At 35.5% G+C, this 26,294-nt stretch overlaps 1 protein-coding gene across 2 annotated transcripts in view; it reads right to left on the reverse strand.

Moving 5' to 3' along the window:
• The window catches only part of LOC128855464 (venom allergen 5), a 67,792-nt gene extending 49,168 nt beyond the window's left edge, over nt 1-18,624 (reverse strand). Inside the window, exon 1 of one of the 2 annotated variants that reach the window (XM_054090389.1) lies at nt 17,964-18,622. In XM_054090389.1, coding sequence (XP_053946364.1) covers nt 17,964-18,054 — 91 coding nt within the window. In that variant the 5' untranslated portion in view covers nt 18,055-18,622. Of the gene's footprint in view, nt 1-17,963 lie in introns of both variants that reach the window. The other variant, XM_054090390.1, reaches the window with a different exon arrangement.
• Between the last annotated feature and the right edge of the window lie 7,670 nt (nt 18,625-26,294).

Below are 26,294 nucleotides of genomic sequence, written 5' to 3' on the forward strand. Positions count from 1 at the left end.
TGCTTCAAAACACGAAATCGAAGTTGCCATTCATGAAATTGGAGCCCAAACAATCGAAAATGTGCTTAAAAATTGGGTTGATCGAATGGTCTACTGTAAAGCCAGTCGTGGCAGTCATTTGAACGATATTATTTTTCATTCATAAATGACAATGTTCAATCTTCAAAATGAAAAAAAAAAAATTTGAAAAAATATTGATTCGTTTTTATTATAGCCGATTCAAAAAGCAAATAATACATGGCCCACCCTATATTTTTATATGAAGTATTTTTAATTTAATTTTGATTCAAAAGAGAATTTTCAGTGGCTCCTTTCCAGATGTCTCTATGTGTAAATCGTCACATAGGAGTTGTGTTGCTTTTTTTTTCAAGAAATGCAAATTTAGTGCAAAACAGTGCACCCTAAGAAAAACATAATTTTTGAATTTGCCCTATTTCGCAATTTTTTTCAGACATAAATACACTAAATTCCTTCCACTAAATTCCTTCCACGAAGCTATGCTACTAACTGACTTTAAAATGTTTGCACCAAATCACAGTCAAAATAACAAATATTCCCACCGTATGCACAGCATGCCCGTATTTGACCCACCCGGTCGGATTGATTAACAAGTGTAGCGCAGAAAACCACAAGTCTACACCGCTTGACCTTCAAATGAAAGTGAGTTCGCTTGTTATTCACTTGTTATTCACAACGAAATATTTTTTAATAGTGTGCATAAATACTATCCACTAAAGTTATTGTAATAAAATTGCTGACTAATTGCTTACAATAAGTCAATAAACAAAAAATTACTTCCTACATACGTATACCCATACATACACACATGCACATGTACACTCAACCATCAACCAACAGTCGACAGCCAACAGCCGACAGCCGACGAATGTTGGGGCGGATAACGAACTTGAAAATCATGCTCATTTATTTATCTATTTTTGTTTTTGGTTTTTTGGTTTTTGTTTTTATATTTTCTGTTTGTTAGCAATGGGGTACACTCTTGAACTCAGCGAGCTTATGAGTGTACAGAGAAGTGGATGTGTGCTTGTTTGAATGAATATGAGCATTATTTTGTTTGCTTATAAGCATTAATGATTGCTCGTCTGCCGTTAGTAGGCAGTGTGTCAATAGAACAACAAAGCAAGCAATTTTTGCAGCAATTCATGCTGAGCTGAGTGGTTCTGTTTATATTTTTTTTATTTCTTTATTTTTTTTTCGCAGTTATTTTGCTTATTATTGCTTGGTGCTGCTTGTTTGAATTACTTTTTACCTTGTAAACCACTTATTGTACATTAGAAGATTAGCTGGGAACACATACTTAGTAATATATGGTGTGCCAGTAAGACGCCTAATTTTGAGAAAAAAAAAGATGAAATCCAAGATAGTATTTATTTATTCTAAAGTTTTTCTTGTATTAAAAGTTGGAGGTTATATATACAACACATTATCTGACAAATGATTAGCTTACAATTTTAATCCTTGTGACAAATTTTTCGACAGCGTTAAGGCTTAATGCTGATTGAATTTGCTGAGTAGCGTCTCACAACATTATTTCAGTGGGAAAATTGTTTTTGAGTTGTGGGCATACCCATTAATTTTCAAATATTCTCAAAAGCAGAAATCAAACATAATCTTGAAGCATACTCTTAGTAAACAATTCACATTGCGCGGCGACACTCTTCGACCGGCTAAACACTCACAATTTCGGTAAACAATTTTAAAAATATCTACAGGTTGTATGTCCAAGTAATTATCCGTGTTGAAATTCCACTATGCGTGCATGACAACTGTCAAGCAGCGCTGCTATGTGGGGGAATAAGTAATTCCAAATGGGTGGCCTTAAGCGGTAAGCACCTTTTTGATTACATTGGCTTATCGAAAACTTTTTGAGCACCTGTTTATAGAAGTTTAAGTAAATTTCGACTGTTTAACTTGAAGTGATAATAAGAAATGAATTCAATAATTGGCGCGTACACTTCTGTGAGGTGTTTTGCCGAACTTCTCCTCCTCCTAGTTGTGGCAGATATTTTTATGAGGAGCTTTTTCATGGCAGAAATACACTCGTGCGCTTACCATTGCCTGCCGAGGTGCGTCCGCTATTAGAAAATACCTCTTCATTATGAGGTTTCATGCACGGCGATTCGAACCTAGGCACTCCCGAGTGGTAGTCACTCACCAACACATTCGGTTACAACGCCCGCATGTTGAATATTTTAAGCGCCTTTTAATCGAAACTATATTTCTTATATCGGCCGAGCTCATAATTTAAGCATTTAACTAGAAATTTTAATTAAATATTCGGAATATTAAATTTGCTGCATGCAATGGTTCATTTATCATTTAGTATTTAATTTGATTTACTTCGGCTTTAAAAAAAACTGCATATGAATATTTTTTGTTGACTTTCCTTTCATTGAAACATAGGAGACATTTTTTTTTAAATACTTTCACGGCTGGCTTTACAGTAGCCCATTCTGGGAACGCAAGTTTAGCAGTACATTTTCGCGAGTTTCGGTATTTATGGCAGCAACGGTGAAAATCGTCCCTGGATCGGTGCTGCAACACTTATTTTTAATGGCGCCATAGAAAAAACATTTTGAAGAAGTCAATACACAACTTCTGGGCGATCAATTCGTATTACAGTTCGTGTTGCTTTTCCAATTTTCAGGCTTTAATGTTTGATTTTGACATTTCGCAGCTTTATGTAAGCAAAAGGCGATAGATTATTTAAATTTTAACATACAATTTTTGGCACGTATTTCCAACAAGAATATTATTTTAGTTATCGCAGTCAAAAATTTTGATAGTTCGAATTCCAGCAATAGCTGAACCACCCAGCGTTATATAGTTTTTGCTTTATAGAGTAGCCCAACTCCCGTATGGGACACCCAATATTATGTTTATTCGCATCTGCGCATATTTGTATGCACACAAGTAATACACACACACACATATCTACATATACATAAACTTAGCTGTGCAAATAATAACTGACAAGCGTAAATGTTTGTTAGACAAATAATCAGCATGATGCGCTGAAGCACACATGCACATACATACTACATACACACATATCTACAAGTAGCCAAAAATCTAACTGCTTAAATGTTGATCACTTACGGTGATGCGCTATGCAGTACAGCTCTTGTTTTCTAATTAGTGAATTCTTCTTTTTGTTTGGTGGTACATCAAATTATAATATCTGCATATGTATGCTTATACTTGACTACTCGTGCATACATTCATATATGGATGAGTGTAACGGATAAGCAACTTAAACTCTCATGTATCATAAATATTCTCTCAATGATCAAACGCCTCCCATGCACAGCATTTGTGTGTGTGCTTGTGTGTTAAACAGTAGTCGTTCAAGAGTTGTCGTTACCTGCTACTTCGGTTATTCGATAGTTATTTATTTATTTTATTTTTTGTTTTATACCTATTTTTTTAATTTTTCGTATCTTGCTTTTGGGTATTGGTTTATGATTTTATCATTTCTTTACACAATTTTTTTTTACAGTCATATCATTTTTTATGAAATAAACTAAATAATTCAATGAAAACTTTTTACAAAATTTCAAATTTTTATAAAATTTCCTTAACATTTTTTTCATAATTTCATCAAAAATTGATTTTATACACAAATAAAAAAATAATAATAGCAGCGCGACAGGCTGCACAGTTTTAAATATTTACTTGTTTTTTATAATAAAAATATTTATGTTGTACTACAGTATAAAACAAAAACAAAATATTTTTATTACATTTTATAATATAAAAAAAAATACTTTTATTATATTTTATAATTTAAAAAAAAATATTTTTATTTTTTATGAAAATGTAGCTCATTTTAATTAATTCAATTTGAACCATGGAAATATACACAATCGAGCAACGCGTTAAATTTATTCCGGCTTATTATGAAAACGGGCGTTCAAATCAAAATGCATATCGAAGAAAATCATCTTCAGTGATGAGGCACATTTTCACCTCAGTGGGTTCGTTAATGAGCAGGATTGCCGCATTTGGCGAACCTAAACCAAGAGTGATTGCCGAAAAACCAATGCACCCACAAAGAGTGACTTTTTGGTGCGGTTTATGGGCCGGCGGCATCATTGGGCGGTATTTTTTCCAAAATGAGGCCGGTCAGGCAGTTACTGTGAATAGTGTTCGCTATCGTGAGATGATAACGAACTTTTTATGGCCGGAATTGGAAGATATGGATGTGGACAATGTGTGGTTTCAACAGAACGGTGCCACTTGTCACACAGCTAACGAAGCAATGGCTCTTTTGCGCGAAAAATTTGATGGCCGAATAATCTCACGTCGCGGCGATGTCAATTGGCCGCCAAGATCGTGTGATTTGACACCGTTGGCCTTCTTTCTTTGGGGTTATTTGAAAAAAAAAAGGTGTACGTCGATAAGCCAGCAACAATTCAAGAGCTAAAGGATGAGATAATTCGGCACATTAACGGCATAGAACCTCAATTATGCTTCAGCGTCATCGAAAATTTAGACCATCGGATGGAGGTGTGCTGCCGAGGCCGCGGCGGTCATTTGGCCAATATTTTGTTTCGCGCGTAATTGAGTCATACCAATATTATCATAATAAAGAGAAATGATAATAATTTTCTAAAAAAATCTATTTTATTCAAAATAAAAACCGGTACTTTAAACATAAACACCCTTTATAAGGCCTCTTCAATTTCCCCGTTTCCCCGCTCGCTATCTTTATTCTTAACAAAAAAATTGCATGCGAAAGCAACAAAAAAGTTATGGAGCAAGATTCGCCGCTAGCGAGGCTTTACCTTATAAAACTGGTATAACTCACTATTTTAGAAAAAAAATGTTTTCTAGATAAGTGACGCGCCAATTCGATCAGCTGACAAAACGACACCAACACCATCTCTCAGAATTGCTTCAAGATTCGCTTATGACGCTTTTCCAGATAAAATTATATAAACTCTGCAGTTGATTTTTGCTTTTAACGGCAAAACTACGAATTTTGAGTTAATTTCGAGTTGTGTCGCTTTTCTCGAAAACCATCGATAATTTCATTTATACCAGTTGCATCATCAATTAGCCACTTGCTAACGCTTGGCGAAGAGAAGAAGCCTATAATTAGTTACTCACACTGCTCGATTTCAATGTTAGCGTTTTATTCGGTATTACAAATAATGTCGATCGCAGGCTTATCCTACACACCTTATTGGGAATGCACGATATTTTTTTTTTTATACGGAGGAAAGTGCGTAACTTCGTAAGGGGGGGAAAAATATAAAAAATTAGCGAATATTTGGAGCGACTTCAAAGTAGCACTTTGTTATGCTAAAATTGAATGGGCTATAAAACTGTGTACCCAATTTTAATTTTAATTTTCGTTTTAAAAACAAATCGCAGCTCCAACCCACATGAAAGCTCTTAACTTGCGCTTAAACGCGTCAAATCTCAAGATTGCCAATATTTCCGCATATATTTGGCTAGCCTAAAAGTCTTCAATTGCTTGTTTTCAAAATTAATTAATTAATCAGAACGAAACCGCTGATGTAATTGACTTAAGATCATTAATTTTTTATAGCCTCCAGCGAATCTACTAAAAGCGCAACGAGAATTATTGATTTGTATTGTATATATTTGCATATTTACATATTTACATATTCTAATAAGTATATAGGTATTCTATGTCAACATTTCGATAAACTAAAATTCAAGGAGTAGAAGTCGCTTCCTCGAGATTAATATTAATAATGTCGGCCGCCCAAATTTATGCCCACATAAAAAGTGGCATTAGTGAATTTACATCTTTTGGGGTGTAGTCAAAATGAAATATCTTAAAACTATGCTAAATACTAATATTTGCCAGTCAACAAAAAAACAAAATAATAATAATTTTATACAGTGTCAAGAACACGCCTTCATTTCTTTTTTTCCAATCAATTCTGCTGAGCTAAGTTTTTTTCCCGATTTTCAAAGCGACCTTGCTTCTTTTGCTTATGCCATGCGATTTATTTTTAGTCACATGACTTCATGACATGTTGCCTTCTCAAAACATTACCAACTAAACACCCTGAACCACTAACTAAATAGACGTTTCTTTTCGTTTTTTTTTTTTTTTTTTTGAATATAGAAAAGAAAAGAACTCTCAAAAAGTTATAAAGCGACTGAATAAATTACGCTCAACCAATTAAACTTTGAAAACAAAAACAAAATGTATAAACTTTTCTGTTTATTAGCCACAAAAAGTAAAGAAAAAAAAACAGATACCTTCTAATCGCAAGTGCTGTGCGTTTGACAGAACCTGTTAGTTTGACGTCAGGGGGTAGCTAGACGCATATCAATTTCACCCCATCGCCGCTTATTTTTATTACGAAACCGAACAGCACGTGGCTTTGCCAGCTTCACATTATGTTAAACAACGAACATTTAAGTGTTTCAAATTTTCCCAAACCAAATTCCTCTGCCGGTGACTTCAACTGAAAACATACGCGCATGTGTGTGTGTGTATGTACGCAGGTATTTGAATAGTTAAAAATGACAATAAGTGACAGTTAGTTGCTCACACGTTGTGTCAATAAACTTCGTGTTGTTTTTTTTTATATCAGCGTGAATGTATGCGCGTATGTGTGTGTGTAATATGTGCGTATGTGAAGCCACTGCCGCGGCTTATTTGCTGAGCGCAACAGTAACATTTACAAATTGTGTTTGGATTCAAATGTTTTTTTATTTTATTAAATTTTTTTTCTATTTATTTTTCTCTTCATATTTATATACATCTTTTGGTTTTTTTTTTCATTTTGCTAGAAATAAATTAATATGCGGGCGCACGTAGCACTGGCCAAACGTGAGTGAATGTCAAACTCAGACATATTAAAAATGATAGAATTAAATCAATCAAGCAGCAGTTTTGAATGCTGGGTGAAACGGATATATGGTATATATACATTAGGGTGTCTCACCAAAAAAACAAAAAAAAGTTGAGGTCTTTGCACTAGAATTACAATATAAAATTTATTTCGTTGCAATAGGCCCACACCTACAGAGGCACCAAACATTACACTCAACCTATTGCCTATAGAGCAATTCGGCAAGCAAACAGCTGCCAAGGCAGCTCTCAGATTAAGTAAAATCGATCTACTCAGCATAAACCGTAGAGGGCACTCGTCGATTTTAGGAAAACTCTCCTGCAATCCTCGTACAACGGATTTCTGTAAGACCAAGGATATTAACTCAAATAAATCCTTCATCACGGCATCTCCTTTGAAATAGGAATGGGATAACGAACTTATTGTTAACTAAAATGGTATAAACATCTTTACAGATGACTCAAAACTAGATAACAAAGTAAGTGGAGTAGTTTACGCTGCTACACTTGGGGTCAGCCAATCATTTCGTCTACCTGATCGCCTACATTGATCATTTTAAGCGAAATGAACTGGTAATAGAGAGGAACTTACAGCTAAAGCTGCAACTTAAGGTGAAAGTCGATGATACACCAATTCCGACTGTAAACAATCCCAGAATATTGGAAGTTACCTTTGACAGCTTGCTCTCCTTCTCTGCGCACACAACCGCTATTGCCACTAAAGTACAGAATCGCAACAAGGTCCTCAAGTCGCTTGCCGGCAGCACTTGGTGCAAAGACAAGGAAATGTTGCTGTCGACTTTCAAGGCAATAGGCCGACAGGTTCTAAATTATGCTGCGCCTGTCTGGTCACCTGGAACCAGTGATTCGCGACGGACGAAGCTACAGACCAGCCAAAATAGTGCCATAAAGACCGCGACAGGATGTCTCATGATGTCACCTATACAACATCTTCATGACGAGGCCCATATGCTGCCTGTGAAGGAGCATAACAAACTGCTCAGCAAGCAGTTCCTGCTAGGGTCTCATCCATGCAGACACCTGCTTGAGCCTGAGCGACCTTCTAGGCATGCCAGAATGCACTTTCTCAATTACGCGGACGACATCCAAGACAAAACAAACTGACCGCACGACACTAACCACATTTTGACAAGCCCCATCAAACCCACTCATCTAACACTCCTCTCCCTCTAGACCCAACCCGTCGAATTCGGCTAGTTTCCTGATCCTACCGTTAGATGAGCTAGACGAAGACGACCAGTGATTACACTACACTGACAGGGCAAAGTTACTGATACAACAACAACAACAAAGGACTTACAGTGAGAATATTATCCGCAACGAAGTCTTTTTTGGTTTTTTGATTTTTTTTTTGCTGTTTGAGCACTGCGACCTGAAGAGATCTATTGTGCAGCCATGTAGCCTACTCAAACAGTTTGAGGCTGTTAATAAATCCTAACACTGCTGTAGGCTTCATTTCTACCAGGAGGTTTGGATCTATAGATCCATTTCCCAGGTAATTTAGTCTGCGTCGTGCCACTGCTGGGCAGTCGCAGAACGTGTTCTGCTGTCTCTTGTGCCTCTTTGCAGAGTCTACAAGAATCGCTCTCTATCGCACCTGCATTTTTCATCTGATAATTAAGCTTACAGTGTCCTGTTAGTAGGCTAAAAAAAATTATAATACATGAAAGGGAAATGATTTTGAGGGACGGAAATCTTTATTTTGAGCTTTGCGCGCTCCATCCCGTATGTTTGTATGCAACAGCTGTGTAATTCATAAGAGTCAAATATGATTGAAGTAGGACGCCATTTGCAAGAATTATAAATCCTGCCAAAGAGTGATTAATTTTGCGCCACCTTGTGTATACAACGCACCCTAACACACAAATATTATACATATATATGAACATAACGAAAGTTATAACGAAAAATAACAAAATGGATTTATCCTCACCCAATTCAATGATCGATTTGCGGCTGGTGGAGAATATTAATAGTTTTCGGTCATTAAGCGGCCGCGATTGAATTTGAAAAGGATTATGCGCGTGTGCAAGCAAAAGTATGTACATACAAGCACTAGATGAAGGCAAACATGCAAATATATGTAAATATTTACTTTTAGAGGATAAATTGAAATAAAAGAGTGCTGGTAGAGGCGACAATCAAGCGTCAGTGCTTGTTTTTCTGATCAATTTTGATTGTAGAATGGCACAATTTGAGGTTGTTTGCCTTGCGCTGTTGACCTTGTGATACTAATTCTCTAAACGAAAAAAATAGTGCATGAAATATCGTAATTAAAAAAAAAAGTGTCTAATTTTATGATGACACATTTTTGTATGAAAAATAAAATGTTTTTGTGTGACCTTTTCAATCAATCGCTAGACAAATTGGAGGTCGTATGCGAATACATTTCTGAGTAGATTGCCTTTCCGTGGGGCAACAATACGAAATATACCGCATGGACTACTTAAACGATGGATGGTAAAAATATGGTGGCATTACGAGCTTGACTCTATGCAGTCTGCACCTGAAGCAAATGCACCCCCTCATAGAGAATACTTTGTTCGGAAGTTAAAGATAAGAGTTCAAATAGTTTTTCCAAGTCAAATATTTCACAAATTTAAATGGAAATTCTCAATTGGCGTGAGAAGCTATTTTAAAGAGCCTGCTCTAGAAACTAAGAAAAGGTAAGTATACCCAAAGGAAATGTAGAACTTTTACCAGTAGCAAATTTTTCAGCCACAGTTTGTTGAAAGGAAGTGTGTAGAGAAATTTCACTATAAAAATTTGTTCTTCTTGATTGACGCGGTAACCGCTTAAGCGATTTTGGCCGAGTTTAACAAAACGCACCGGTAGTTTCTTTCTCTTGCTAATCGGCGCCAGCTGGAAACGCCAAGTCAAGTCAAGTCCTTCTCCATCTGATCTTTTCAACGCACAGGAGGCCTTCCTCTATAAAAATTCACATTTTTCGAGTGCCGTTGAGCGGTTAGTTAGAAGGCATTTTAAGGCAACTAAAGACAAACAGGAAAAATCCACGTATTTATATTTACTTGTATAAGCACAGGGTGATTCAAGAGTAATGCAGAGCTGTGACAGCATTTATTTGTAATATTTTAATTTTCCTTTTTTTTTAGACAATTGGTACCACAATTGGCTTTAGAAAACTTAGTTTTGGATCAATACTCAGTTCAGCGCGACGTAAAAGCAAAGCGAATCTATTAAAGGGGGTATCGGTAAACCAGCTGATTTGTCTTTTTTTCTTTCGCTGTGTCCTTCCGGATGTCAGCATAAAATGAAATGATGAAAAGCTGTTCCATTCGCACTAACGTCGTATGCTTCTAGCACCAACTTCATGTCGGCTGTGCAACATAGTTCGTCCCTTTCTTTTTCTTTTCTTTTCTACTTTCTTTTAGTCAGTCAAATAGTAGTTTATTATTCCTCATTCAGTAATATTATACTATTGGTTATTCACCAAAAATGGTACGTAATGCCATCAAATACAAACCAAGTGGCAAAAAGCGTGAAAGAAAGCTAGCTATGACGGCAAGAGAAGTTAGTCAATCGTCAGATACCCAAAGCAGTATGGGATGCTGTAAAGAGCGCATGGGAGTCGATGGGAGCTGCCAACAACTTGTTGACTCAATGCAACGCCAATGTGCTGCAATTCTAAAGAATGAGGGTTATACAACAAAATACGAATTTAAATACTAAACAAAACTCCATGTAAAAATAAAAATAAAATCACCATCACATAAAAGTTATGTCAAAATTTTTCTTACAATTTGTTACACTACTAAGTTTTTGACCCCTTGGGGGAACCTGTAATCCCTATTGGGCGCGTCCCCAGGTGGTGGATAGGGGAACGCCTGCCAGATATGGAAGGTAGGAGACTAGGTCTCTCGCGAACCACACAGGTCGAAGACGTAAACTTCGTTAAAAAAACTTCCTCATCCCAAGGTGTAACGCGACCCGTGCCCATTGGGTGGGTTTGGCAGCGGGGGGATAAAATTTGGCTGTCTCTTAACGGTTCCCTTCTGATATCAGGCCGCCTCAGGTTGTAATGGTGGCCTTACCATTGTATGGGGCGCTGCCATGGCGGACCGTTTGTTTCCCCTATATCCTCATTGGTCACCGCACATGGCGACACCGCAGGTGACCATAAGAAACAGATAAATGAGCAAAAAACAAAAAATTTGGATAACGCTACCAAACGGATAGACAAGCAGACGGACAAACGGACTGACACAAAGACAAAACGCATGGACAGTCGGACAGACAAGCAGACGAACCCAATGACAAAACGGACAAACAAACGGACGGACACAATCGAGTTGAGGAAGTTCGGAGCTCCCTCAGAGAACGAGCTCTTGGCTTCTAGTCAAGAGACAGTTGATGACAAAGCTGTGGGCCACAGCACGCCATCAACTATAAATCAACCTACTACATCCGCTGATGCTAAGGAGAAAAAGCGACAATACCGAAGGTAAAACACATCCCAAAGAAGCGGCCGATAAGGCAAGGTGCCAAAAGGTGGTCGATGAGTACCTGCCGTTCCAGGCCACCCAGAAGGCAGAAGCCGTAAAACGCAATCGTTCGCAGGCGAGGGCGGTAAAACTGCGAAAAAGCATAAGACGTCACACTGCCTTGACGCCCAAACCAGCCAAATGTGCGTTTAACGAGGTGGGATCACCTGCAAACGGCGTTAGTGGATGAGTTAACGAACCGCGGGAAACCTGCGTTGGAAAGGTGGTCCGAAATAGAGGCACGGCTTTCTCGTATTGTCGTTGATCACTTCACGGCAAGCCCGGAGGGTCTAGTGCCAGGATACGATTCAATGGAGGTGGTTCGTGGATACAGGGTGATCAAATGCGACGATCAGTTCTCTGTTGATTTCCTTCAAAACGCTATTAGTAAAATCCAGAGCGACTGGAAAGGTTAGAGCCTCAAACTAATCACAGCCAGTGAGATCCCACGACGACTAAGGGCTCGTATCTGGATGCCGAACATGGAGTTCGAAGCTAAGCAGTTAATACCATATTTACAAGCACACATCCGCACTATTCCAATGGATGACTGGGGCATCATCAAAGCGGAGGCTGCGCAAAAGAACAGTGTGTCCTTCCTTCTCCAAATTTCGGAGGAGAGTATTGAGCCACTGGAAAAAGTGGACAACAAACTTCGGTTTGGCGTAAGGAAAGCGCATCAATTTTCTAAATATAATTTTACCTTACTGAAATAAGATAAACGTTGGTTTTTTTTTGAGATTTGTTTGGTTTGACATTTGGGCTATATGGAAAAAATATAATAAAATATAAAAGCGATTACGCGCACTTTTTTATCCTATTCCATTTTACGTATGTGCACTACTAAGATTTTGACCGCAGCTGTACATGTATGTGTATTAAAATGTATACAAATTTATTTTGAAAATTTTTGCAAGCGGTGTTGTATGTCGTTAATCATATTTATTTCACGATTGTAAACTAGGCAGCTCCAGTAAGGATCAAAGAGATTTCCATAATGCAGACATTTTTTTTATTGTATGAAAAAGTTATTCCAAATCAAAATTGGATGGTAAATTTTACGCCACCTTGTATGTTAAAGCATACACATGTAAGCTAAATTAGGGAAAAATTCTAAGAAGAAACAAAACAAGAAAAAAATTTTATTAAAGAAAGCTAAAGAAGCAGAAATCGAAAATTGCGCAAAATAAAATGGCAAAGCTAAAAAATTGAAACCAAAAAATTTATTAACCACTTGCGCGAACTGAATACCAAATGAATTGGAGTAGGCCAATAATATCAAGCGAAGGTAATGCCAATGCAGAAGTTAGCACAGATTTCAAATGAGACGAATATTTTAAGAAGTTTAACCGAAAATTGAATAACCTTTTATATTTATCGATTACCAGCAGCAAAACGATTTGTGTTATAAGTGAAATAAAAGTTTTTTTTTTTAGAAATCCTAAAAGCAAAAGCAACAAAACTTCAAAAAAAGGGGAAAAATAGTCAAAGTAGGTTTAGAAATTTAAAATTAAATATTATATTGTTTTTTGATTTATATTCATGGCGGAATAATAGAGCCCACGAGCGAAGTTTTTTATGGCTTCTACACCGATTAGCTCACAGAGGCACACAAAGTGCGCTCTCGCTCTTACGCTCACTCTCTGCTGCACTGAGAATAGTGGGGTTTGCTGCTAAGCAGCAAGTGAATGCGGGAAATGATTCCCGACTGCTGTGCTGCAGTAAATAAAGCTTCCAATTTTTATGCGCTATTAGTTTCGATTGAGGAATGTTTGAACTTTAATTGAAGTAAAAATTTGGAGATTGAGAGTTTGATGAGTTTGAAGATTTGTGTGAAGCAGCATATTTACAGTAGGGATTTTTATACTGAGAGGAGTACAGGCGTCCCTCGTATAACACGGTTAATTCATACCGTGCTACATCGAAACCTTGAAATAATGTAAATTAAGGCAATGTGTACCGTGTTATATCGAAACCAAATCTTAAGGTGTAAAATTTTATGATAGCTGAAATTTCGTTCCAAATACTATATTACATAAATGAAAAAGGAAGTTACCTTGAAGTTTTTATTAGGAAAAATAAATACATTTTATGATGAAATACAAAAATTAAAAAATACAACAAAAAATATATTCAAAGACTAATAATAATAATTACATAGTATAAAACAAGTAGAAACAGCTTATTACGATTACAAAATTAATTTTCATCATCACTCTCATCAGAAATTACAGCTAATCTACTTTTTATTCTCCAGGCTGGTTGAAACTTCTCTTCACTAGTTATTTCTCCATCATTATAAAGGTTATCTGGCGTAGTAGAAACTACCTGCCTATTATTTTTATAAACTTGCAAAAGAAGATTTTTTTACTATGTATTTTTATCACTTTTTACTTTACTTTCTAAAATGTTAAAAGCAAGGCAAGCTAAAACTTTATCAACTTGATTTACAAAGGACAAAACCCATATGTACTTTCACTTTTCAAAACGAAATGAGATATTTTTTTATAGCAATGAATGTGGGGTATTCCCCTTATTGAACGGAAGAAAAGTTCAAATTTAAAATGCATATTTTTCAAAATCGTGTTATATTAATATCAATTTTTGTACCGTGTAATATCGAAACCGTGTTTTACAAGTTCCGTGTTATACGAGGGACGGCTGTACTATTTAACTGACAGAGTAGGAGTGGGCTTTAATTTTATAAATTGAGTTACATTATAAATGAATAGGATTAGGGAGGATCTGGTGCATACATTTTTCTAGCTATGAAATAGATTTATACAGCTGAACCTATTGAGGATCTACTGGTGCATACAATTTTCTGGTTATGAAATAAATTTGCTCAACTGGATTAAAAACAAAAACAACATGTAATAAATTTGTTCACACATTTGCTGGAATTATTTTTTTAAATTTTTCAACCCCTAAAAAATCGTTTTTTGGTGCAAAGCGGTTTTCATATCGAGAAAAATTTTTTTTGGGTAAATAAATCGTTCACATTCACTAAAAACATTTTTCCTCAATAATCATTTAATTTTTTTGATTTCAGTTGAGCTGCTCATGCGCTACAGTGATCACCACAAGCCTTGTCTAAAAAACGGCGTTTCGGGGGAGGGGCGATGTCTACAATAAATAATAAGATTTTTTAAAATAAAAACACCAAAATGTAATATATTCTTCGTGATTTACCCTTCAGTATGATATATGCCTCATTTGCATAAAAGTTTTAAAACATATTTAAAAAAAATTATGACAATCGTTCATTTTTTCGGGCTCACAAGGTATATAACCCCTTAATTGCCTGCACTTTTCTGTGACAACTCTCGCTTACTTTGGAATTAGTTTCCCAATTTTGGGGCTATTAAAAAAATTTTTCTTTTTACTTTATTTCCATTTAATTTTTTCAATTCCTTAATTTCATTTTTTTCTTAATTTGATTAATTTCGTTTCATATAATCTTTTAAAATTTATAATCTTTCGTTTCTTGTAAACCGGTAATTTTTTTCAGAGACCAGCTTTTCGCTCTTTCAATACCTGCGCCAAATGTCAGTGACGTTTGCTGACAAGTTTTGAAATATTAAATGTCACCAAGCACTCACTCGAGAGATGTTACTCGCATTTTTTTCGCTGCTCATTAGAGTTGCGAGCGCTTGGCGTGTTACTGAGTAGCCGGCTTTTTGTTGTATTGTAATTTAGCTGTGTTTAATTTTTTTCCAACTTTTTTTAACAGCGACTATGATTTGATCGGCTCTATGAAGCGATAAATTTGTGCGATTTATTTTAATGAGCTGCTTCGAAGCCGGTTTTCGCATAAAATGCTATTTTGGTTCATCTCAAGTTTGCTTTAATTTCTTTCAAATATTCAGATAAACATAAATAGCTGACGCTTTTTGCTTTATTTATTTAGTAGTTGTTAAAATACTTCATCAGTTTCAGGTACAAATTTTAGAAAACGTTCAAAAATTATTATTTATTTCAATTTTTTAATTATTATTCGAATTTCTTTGTGCGAAATTGTTTCATGCCTTTCAAAAATGTTGTACTAATTTATTTATTTATGAAGCCAATGATATAACAAATTCTTATAGGCCAAGGACACATATTTTTAGGTGAAAAAGGATCAATAAACTATTTATAATAAATATTCACAGAATTCAGTAGACGATCTTATGAACAGGAAAAATCCATCTCAAATTTAGATATTTTATTTAGGACAATCTTCCACTTTCTCTGTGAATGCCCTGCCCTATGGAAGGACAGAATGCTAACCCTGGGCAAAACGCTGTTCGAGAGTCTCGAACAACTGTCTGGCTTAGATGTCAACAACCTAATAAGGAGGATGTGACAACAAAATGGGGCGGAAGCGCTTGTTGGATTCTGTATGAATTACTTCTCTAACCAACCAACTCAATTTAGGCTCTAGTAATAGGAGCAGAGGCATCAAGAAAGGGTAGTGATGTGCAACTTGATGGGCGATCATACAAAATGATGCTTCTCCCCTCCCATTATTAATCTCCTTGCTTTTTCTTCACGTTGGTGGCGCTGTTAACTTTTACTCGAGACTGGGTAGGCCATCATTGCATGGAAATTTGGCAAATTGAATTAATAATTAAAAGGAAAATTATCCAAAACGGCAATACGGCTTGGAGAAATGAAGACACATGCGTGACAGCTAGGCTACTGTGGCCGCAAATAAATAAGAAAGAAAATAATAAGGCAAGATTATAAAAAAATCGCCTAAAAGTCACGCCAAACTTCTATATAATCGAAATTTCTATCTTCGTCCGTCGAAGATTAACTAAAATTTCTTAAAGAAATTTGGTAGAAATATTAGTCTTGTATGAGGTAGGTTACGATTTCTAAAATTGTAAGGGCGGTTCTTTCTATGTGGCATTTAACATTTCACGCAAAACATGCGCCACGCTTATAATAGAACAATAATACAATATTTTTTTTATTCTTATTTTTTTTTTTTTAATAAATTTATTTATCTAAAAAAATTGGTTTTGTTATTGAAATTTGTTTTTTAAACTTCTTTTTTTTTTTTAAATCGTTTTTTATAATGGAACAACAATACAATATTTTTTTCCCATTTTTATTTATTTATTTATTTTTTTAATTAATTTTTTTATTTAAAAAAATCTGTTTTGTTATTGAAATTTGTTATTTAAATTTTTTTTGTTTCTAAAAGCTAAAATCTGTTTTGTTCTTAAAATTTTTTAGTTTCCTTTTTCAAAAAATTGTTTTTTTGTGTAAAAAAATTCTATTTTGTTATTGAAGTATTTAAAAAAGAAATATTTTTCTTTAATCGCTTTGTATTTAATATTTGCAATATTTTTTATTGATTTTTATTTATTTATTTATTTTTTTTTGATTTTTAATAAATTTTTTTTTACCTAAAAATTCGGTTTTGTTATTGAAATTGTTTTTTTTTTTTTGTTAATTTCTTCTTTCAAAAACATCATTTTTGATAAAGGAAAAGCAATATTATATATTTTGTTCCTTTTTATTCATTTAATTAGGTTTTTTTTTTTATTTTTAATTAAATTTTTTTGTACCTAAAAAGATCTGTTTTGTTATTGAAATTTGTTTTTTAAATTTCTTCTTTCAAAAAATCGTTTTTTTATATCTGTGTTGTTCTTCAAATTTTTATTTAGTTTCCTTTTTCAAAAAAACTGTTTTTTTGTGTAAAAAAATTCTATTTTGTTATTGAAGTATTTAAAAAAGAAATATTTTCCTTTAAACGCTTTGTATTTAATATTTTCAATATTTTTTTTTTATTTTTATTTATTTATTTTTTTTTTGATTTTTAATTAAATTTTTTTTTTACCTAAAAAAATCTGTTTTGTTATTGAAATTTGTTTTTTAAATTTCTTCTTTCAAAAAAATCGTTTTTTTTATATCTGTTTTGTTCTTCAAATTTTTTTTTAGTTTCCTTTTTCAAAAAAACTGTTTTTTTGTTTAAAAAAATTCTATTTTGTTATTGAAGTATTTAAAAAAGAAATATTTTCCTTTAAACGCTTTGTATTTAATATTTTCAATATTTTTTTTTTATTTTTATTTATTTATTTTTTTTTTTTGATTTTTAATTAAATTTTTTTTTTACCTAAAAAAATCTGTTTTGTTATTGAAATTTGTTTTTTAAATTTCTTCTTTCAAAAAAATCGTTTTTTTTATATCTGTTTTGTTCTTCAAATTATTTTTAGGTTTCCTTTTTCAAAAAAATTGTGTTTTTTTGTTTAAAAAAATTCTATTTTGTCATTGAAGTATTTAAAAAAAATATTTTTCTTTAAATCACTGTACATTTGGTACATTTAATGAAAATAAACATTTAATCACAGGAACATTAAAAAAAAATTTTTTTGATTTAATTAAAAAATATTTTCCCTTATCATATTCATGTAATATTTTGTAAAGTTTACTAAGCAAACATCAAATTATTCTTGCGAGTTTACTTAATTCCTCTAATTCGTTGCTCAAACTTTTCCAAACAAAAAAAAAAACACAAATATTATTCCCTTATAACTCCTAAGACTTGAACCAAAACGCGCTTTCTCACAAACTTTCACACTTACCCAATAATTGTCCGCGGCACGCCAAGGCTACGCTGCAGGACGCCAACAATAGAGCTGCATGTATTAAACATTTTTGCGGCAATATTTCCATTGTAAATAATTTTTCTGGTTGCTATTCCTTTTTTATAAAAAATTAATGCTGATTCCACTAAACGCAAACACACTTTTGCTCCTTTTTCCCACACGTCCTTCAACGCTGACTTTGAACACTTTTACGGAGCGATTTTATTTTTGTTTCAAGTGAAGTAACACTTTAATTATGTTTTCAATCCAAAATACAAATATCCGGCACTTTACGTTATACAACTTTTTTCTTAGCACTTAAAGACAAAGGTGTGTATTGTTATTTGTATAAAAAATAATTTTCCCTTTGCTGCTTCGACTTTTTAATTTCAATCGCACTTTCTTTCTGTTGTTGTTGTTGTTTATTAAATTTCAATTTTTAATTTATTTAAATTTTTCGTTTCACCACAATTTTTGGATTCAATATTTGTATGCGAAATTTAATTTCTCTTTCGAAATGTTTTCACCGAATTTACGAATTTGTTAATGCCAAGAACCCATTCGTTGCGTCGAAGACAGACAATTCAACTCCAATAGCCACTCTCGTCGCTCGTGTCCAGTCAGCTAGACTTGAAGGCGTCTTATGATTAGCCATACGCGGCTGTCGTACGCTTTTATATCGCCCATCAAATCAATTCCGCTGAACAACAACGTATGCCAAAAAAGAAGAGTGAGAAAAAGTGTACAAATGGAAACGGAGACGACACCGACAACGGCAAAGCGCGTTATGACCCACCGCAGCGTCGCTGATCGCGAGCCGATCGTATCGATCGGAGCACATTTGTAGTCGCGTCAGCGTCTTCTGTTGATGGCTGTGTGCTCGTGTGCGTGTTGCGTTGTTGTCTCAAACTTCTCAATAATAATATTTACTTAGTATTGTTGTTTTTATTGTTATTTGTTTTATGTTTCAAGTCATTTTGAGTTGACCAACGTCGGCAGCGGCAGAAGAGCAAATTTTCGTTTATTTTTGTGGGATTTCTCGCAAACCGTTCTCAGTGAAAAGTTTATGTTGCGGGCGACATGCTGCGTAAGAGATGTTGCGAAGAAGATGTTGCTGTAAACATTTTTGAAGTATCATAAATGCCTGGGTAATTGTTTTGTAATAAGCACAAAGCTTATTGCAACAGAAAAAAAACCAAAAAAAATACAATATTTCCTACGTTTTGAGCGTGAAATTTTTCGCTCCTGTACGAGAGCCTGATAGAAGAACAGATAAATGGACGCAATATAATGCGCTTCGTCTTCGATGGCTAGGGCACGCACTTGTAATGGATGGCAAAGGAACCCCAAAGAAGACTTTCGCATTTTGGACACCAGAACTGCGGACGGCCAGATAATGTGGAGGACGGCCTGCGTTGCATGAACGCACAAAGAAGCAAAAAAAATGCAAAAAACTGAGAAGTATGGAGCGCAATAGTAAAGGAAGCATTGGTTCACTCCAAGCTGTAAATGCTATGATGATTATGATTATGATGATAATGATTTGTATCCAAGTTTTTTGCCTTTCCTACTTGTTGGTTTAAAGCAAAGCCCATTCGTAAAATATTTAGTTAAGTGTCAAAGCTTCCTAATATTTCAAACGCAAAGAACGTTTAAAATACAGGAAGATATTTTTCAGACAAAATACAGTTATATACTTCCTTCGCCACTAATGCACTCTTCGCCGTACTGCTCCGTATGGCAGAAAATCAGTTTATTTTCGTGCAGTCGAGACCCACTTAAAATCAAGGAAGTGATTGCGTGCCGCCTATGTTTTTTGGAATTGCTTCGTCGTGAATTGTTATGCATTGAAAAACAGTTTGAAAATTTACTTGACCTTAAATTACACTGAGAAGGTTCTTCCTCTTTCATTATGGTGGCGTTTTGTTTGGTGTGCTGCAAATGAATAAAATCGTTTGATGTGATATAAGGCAGTCTGCGTTAACTAAAAAAAATCGCAGAATCATATTCAGACAGATAATCCTCAAATTACACCCGAAGACATGCTAAAGTTTCTCGTTTCATTTGCATAGATCGGCATTGGATTGGCCACTGGCGATGAGATAGATGAGTCCCAAGGGTTCTAGACGACCTTGCCCCCCAGCGAAACTTAGCACAGAACCATCGGCGCTGCAAACTGCAACTGAAATGGGATTTGCCATGCAGCATCTAACAGAGTTAGATTTAGATCTCTTGTACAGAATCTAGGCTGCACGCGTAGATCAGGTCAGCAGTAAGTAAGTGAGAACAAATTTATTTGATAGCAACAAGAAAAAATTGTTTACTTATTTAGATGGGACTACAACCGTGTATCGGTTTTGGCCGAATCTAAAACATTGCGCCATCTAGCTCGGTTCGCGGCTTGCTGGCGTCTGGTTATGATACCGATGGCTGTCAAGTTATGCCTCATTTCATCGCCCCAACGTAGATTACGACTTCCTCTTCCTCATCGTCCACCAAAGGGTGCCCTTTCGAAGGACTGCCGTGCCGAAGTAATAGGTCTATTTATAAGTTCGTGCGGTTCTACAACAGATGGCGTAACTTGATTATTATTCCATCGATCCACATTTCCAAACATTCATTGGAGAGCTACTGTCGTAAGGCACAAACGTCAGTATAAGTTTTTTATTTGAAGCGTAAACAACAATATTTTTACCACACTTGAAAATGTCGAATTTCGTGCCAAATAATGTGTTTTTGCGGGGAATTCTTCTTCATTATTTTAATATGAAGAAAAAAGCAGCCGAAAGTCATCGTATCTTGGTGGAAGTTTATGGTGAGCATGCTCTATCTGAGCGAACGTGCCAGAAGTGGTTTGCACGCTTTAAAAGTGGTGATTTTGGCTTGGAAGACGAAGAACGCGAGGGTGCGCCGCCAAAGTTCATGGATACCGAATTGGAGGAATTGCTCGATCAAGATCCGGCTCAAACGCAAGAAGAGGTTGCAAAAACTTTGGGAGTTGATCAATCAACCATTTCCAAACGTTTAAAAGCCATGGGAATGATCCGAAAGGTAGGCCATTGGGTGCCGTATGAATTGAAGCCAAGAGACGTTGAACGCCGTTTTATGGCATGCGAACAACTGCTTCAACGGCACAAAAGAAAGGGTTTTTTGCATCGAATTGTGACTGGCGATGAAAAGTGGGTCCATTACGACAATCCAAAACGTCGGGCAACGTATGGATACCCTGGCCATGCTTCAACATCGACGTCGGCGCAGAATATTCATGGCCTGAAGGTTATGCTGTGTATCTGGTGGGACCAGCTGGGTGTTGTGTATTATGAGCTACTGAAACCGAATGAAACGATTACGGGGGATGTCTACCGACGACAATTGATGCGTTTGAGCCGAGCACTGCGAGAAAAACGGCCGCAATACGCCGATAGACACGACAAAGTTATTTTGCAACATGACAATGCTCGGCCACATGTTGCACAAGTGGTCAAAACATACTTAGAAACGCTCAAATGGGATGTCCTACCCCACCCGCCGTATAGTCCAGACCTTGCGCCATCCGATTACTATCTCTTCCGATCGATGCAACATGGCCTGGCTGACCAGCACTTCCGTAATTACGATGAAGTCAAAAAATGGATCGATTCGTGGATTGCGGCAAAACCGACCGAATTTTTCACAAAGGGAATCCGTGAATTGCCAGAAAGATGGGAAAAAGTAGTAGTAAGCGATGGACAATATTTTGAATATTAAATTTGTAACCATTTTACGTCAATAAAGTTTCAAATTTAGAAAAAAACCGCACGAACTTATTCATAGTCCTATTACTTTCTCGCTGCTCTATCGGATACGGAACTCATTCCCACTTACGCGCAGAGAAGCAAAGATTTTTCGGGAAATTTTTCACTCGAGCGCTCCAGTGCTCTTTCATCAGTTATCGTCATCGTCCAAGCTCCTACACCGTACACATAGATGGGGATGATTAGGTTTTTGTATAACGCTGTTTTCTTTTTGCGAGAGAGGGCTCTACTTCTCAATTACCTACTAAGCCCAAAGTAAGACGTGTTGGCAAGAGTTATCCTTCGCGTAATTCCTTGGCTGACGTCGTTCTGGCTGTTAACACTGGTTCCTAGATAAACGAAGTTCTTCACTCGTTCAAATTCTCGGTTGCCAACAGTGACGTGTTGTCTAAGACGCGAGAGCTCTTTGCATGTTGACAGCAGGTACTTTGTTTTACTCTCGTTCAGTGAGCTTGCGTGCTTGCTCCTCCAGACTGAAGTACGCTGAGTATATGATTGTTCAGGCCGACAATATCAATATCGTCTGCATACGCCTATCGTATGACACTTTTGTAATAGACGGTACCAAAGCGGTTTAACTTAGCATCACGAATATATTTTTCCAGTAGGAGATTAAAGAAATCAACCGAAAGGGGATCACCTTCATTAAACCGTGCGTGGTATCGAATGGCTCTTCCGATCCTGACGGATCTTACCGTAGCGCTCAACACCATTTTACACAGCCACAGTCAGATATAACGGCGTAGAGGCCGTTGCTGTTTGTGCTATCGAAAGCAGTTTTGAAGTCCACAAAATGGTGGTGTGGCAGGTTTTAGCGTATCGTGAAGTTCTAGTCAATAGTAGATTTACCAGCCTGAAGCCGCACTGAAAAGGTCCAATCACTTCTTTGACGATGGTTCTCAGTCTCTCGTTAACGCTCGATAAGACCTTGTACGCGATGTTAATAAGACTAATTCCAAGGTAATTTACGCAGTTTGAAGGATCGCCCTTCTTGAGGATTGGGCAGAGCACGCTTATGCTGCACTCGTTCGCCATGCTTTCATCCGACCATATTTTGCAGAGCAGGTGCTGCATGAGGTGTGCCAGTTCCTCGCCTCCAGCTTCGAATAGCTCTGCCGGTAGTTCGTCGGCTCCTGCGGATTTTTACGCATACTAAGTATCACTAATAGCTAATAACAAGTTTATAATATTCTTTGATTGTCATAACTCATATCCATAAACATTTTTCTTTCTCATAACGTCTTGCGGCCACTGCACATTCATAACTGCCTGATAATTGTATTAAAACTCTCAATCATAGAAAATTTGCATATTAAATCACTTTCGATACGGCGCACAAGAGCACAGAAAAAAATAATTAAAAATACAAAATAGTCAAAGCTATAGTTTTGTTCATCGAACCTCTCCTTAACAGTTCATAAATATTCAAATTCGTGATGCTACCAAATGCGTTTCCTTTCCTAAAGACTGGCCGCACAACCGACCAGAGTTGTTTTAAAATTCAAAAATTATTAACTAGCAGTAAATTAAGAAGCAAATAAAGTTGTTTGGCGCATGAAGCAAAATGTTTCGTATAGTTTTTGTTTTAACGATTTTTTGGCATGAAGCAAATCGCAAAAGCATTCGATATCTCGAATTTGATATTTATGCTGCCTGCTGGCACATAAAGAAAATGGTCTATGAGGTGATTCACTTAAATGGTTCTTATAGACATTAAAATTTGGTAGTAATTGGCTCAAATTAGTAGGCCTCGCCTTAGCTAATGAATTTCGTAAACAAATTTGTTTTGATTTTTATAAATGCGCATAAATAGAACAAAGTAGAACAAGTCTTTTCGTCGATAATTAATTTTTTTTATTTTTTTAAAGAACTTCGCTACTGGAAATCGGAACAACAAAAAAAGTTAATTTATAAATCCTGTCGTTTTTAGAATATTCGGTTTTTTTAATGATGATATCTGAGATATTTGATATCTGTACGCGCACTAGCCTGTCATCCTAGAGGTTGTCAGTTCGAATCCCACGTAAAGCACGGTCCTTGCACTTTTCTAAATTTACCTACTTTCTCTGTTTCTAAAAGGACAAAAAAAAAACACAATACCTCTAATTCCATTCCCCCAAAAACGTATCCTTTCCATCCTTACTCTCGCACAATAGTCTGCGCATTCTTTGCATTGTGGCTGCTAAAACAAGCAAAAAACAAAAAAAAACATACAGTTTCACATCGCATCAATGGCGCCAGCAAGAGCAAGCAGGCGACCACGATAATAGCGCAGACACACGAAATTTAGCGAAGTCCTCAGCCATCTGTGCGATCCTTCTGCCATAAAAATATGAGACACAGATGGCGCTCCAAGCAGTAAGAAAGCGTTCTTCCTAAATATCGACCGGTGTGCATTCCCACTACTTAGAACTGGTAGCGGCTGGCTAATCACTTACACTGTCAGATATCAGAAAAAAAAAACCAAAAACACAGATTACAGAAACCAACGCAAGACGGAATCTTGAGAGTGGAGAACAAGGAAAAAAAAATTAAAACAAAAGTTTCTTTAAAGTTCTACAAAATAATAGATATTCGCTGAAAACTAAAATAAAGAATTCTAAAAAATAATGTTTTAAAACATTAAAAGCTTAGAAAAAAAAATGTTCAGTAATAAAAATTATATTATATTTATTATTATTATATTACAGTAAATAAAATTATGAAATTTAGCTTCACATATAGTTTTTTTTTATAGTAAACTCTAAACAAAGATTACAAAAATTGAAAGCAATAAAAGTTTTAAGACCTACGAAATTTCCTTTTATTTACATTTCGATTAATATTAGTCTGTGAGAATTTTGTGCTTCAAGGCTTGGACTAAATTCAAGTAAATATATGTATCTAGTCTCTCAGGTTGTTGTAATCATATACTTACAATATAATATATAATAGTCCTATTATATATTAAATAAATAAATGAGTGAAAAAATAAAAAAATATTTTTCTTTGAAATCCTAAAAAAAATGAGCTTAAGTAAAGAGTAAAGAAAAATGGAAGGAAAAATCTGTTTTGTTTTATTGGCGTAAACAAAATTTAAAAATGGAAAAAAAAATGTTAAGTAATAAAAATATTGAAACTCATGACACTCCCTGTTTTTCTTTGAACATGGACCAGCCAAGGTATTAATAATTCTATTCAGTTGGTATATTTCGTTCTTCTATCTCATTCAATACTGGCCGATGAAGCGCATACCCATATCTCTTGCGCAGAATAGTTCTCTCAATTTCTTGTTCACTACATTCGGACAGCTTTATTAAATTGGAATGTTGGATGGTTAATTTAGCGCCACCTACATGTGCATATAGCCAATAGAAAACAGTGAGTAATCCATAATTTTCTTAAAAATCCTCATATTTTAATTCAAGGAAAAAGGTAATAATTCATGAGTAGCTGCATTCGACGGTCGTGCTTTACAAAATTCGTGGCGCCAAAAATTCACACTAAAGCAGTAACTTCCTAACTTTCCTTGGCTGACTAATGATTTGTCAAAGAGAAAAATTGATGTGCTGTTGTCCGATAATTCACAAATGGATCAATACGTATGAATCAGATTTTTTTGTTTGCCTTATCAAGCAAATGCGGTTATAAATACGAAAAAGAGAAATGATTAACCAGCAAATGCCTTGCAACAGCAAACTTATGCCCGAAATTATAGATATAAGATAAGAATATGATAAGAAATTTTTATCACACACCGTTCATACGTACACACGTATATGCTAGGGGTGTTAATATGAGCAATAAACGCTCATCTCGGGATTTCGGGGGATTCGGGGATCTGGGGAATATTTTCAATGTAATTTCGGGATCCCGAAACTTGTTCCGCCTCTCTATTGCATTAAAACTTTTATTTAAATCCTGCAACATTTTAACCCATTACTGCATAAAGTTTGTCGTTATACTTATAATGAATTTCTGTGAAAATTTCGGGTTATGGAGATCACATAAATCGAGTGGTGAAAGAAAAGTTACACATTTGTCTGTAGTTTGTTGTAAACAAGCCGTCCGATTTATCGAACGTTATGCATACCGGCACCTCAAGCTATCTCATGAGAAATAAAAAAAACCGAATGTTTCTAGCAAAATTTATTTCAAATATTACTGAAAATGAAGAAATACAAGTAAATTAATTATATATAAAATATATTTAGGTATTGGGCTCTACATGATACTCCATGAAACACTTAGGATGAAGGCCTACTTCACATTTTTGGCATTTGTATTTTGATTTCCCACCACACTTATTTGCACAACGGCGTTCGGAATTTATTGAAACAATCCAATGGTTGAGGCAATCAAATCGTGTAGTGGACAATGGTGTAGCTGTTTTTCGTCCTTGATGGGGGTGTTCCGTGTGTCACAAGCAGAGTTCGAGCAACATACCTCCTAAATGCAAACAAGGGCCTAGTGTCCTTATTACAACCAAGTTTTTTCGCAAGTAACCATCCATGTACAATTGAAACATCAACGAAATAGGCAAAACTTGGCCACC

Source organism: Anastrepha ludens, chromosome 2 (genome assembly GCF_028408465.1).
Source record: "Anastrepha ludens isolate Willacy chromosome 2, idAnaLude1.1, whole genome shotgun sequence".
NCBI lineage: Eukaryota > Metazoa > Arthropoda > Insecta > Diptera > Tephritidae > Anastrepha > Anastrepha ludens.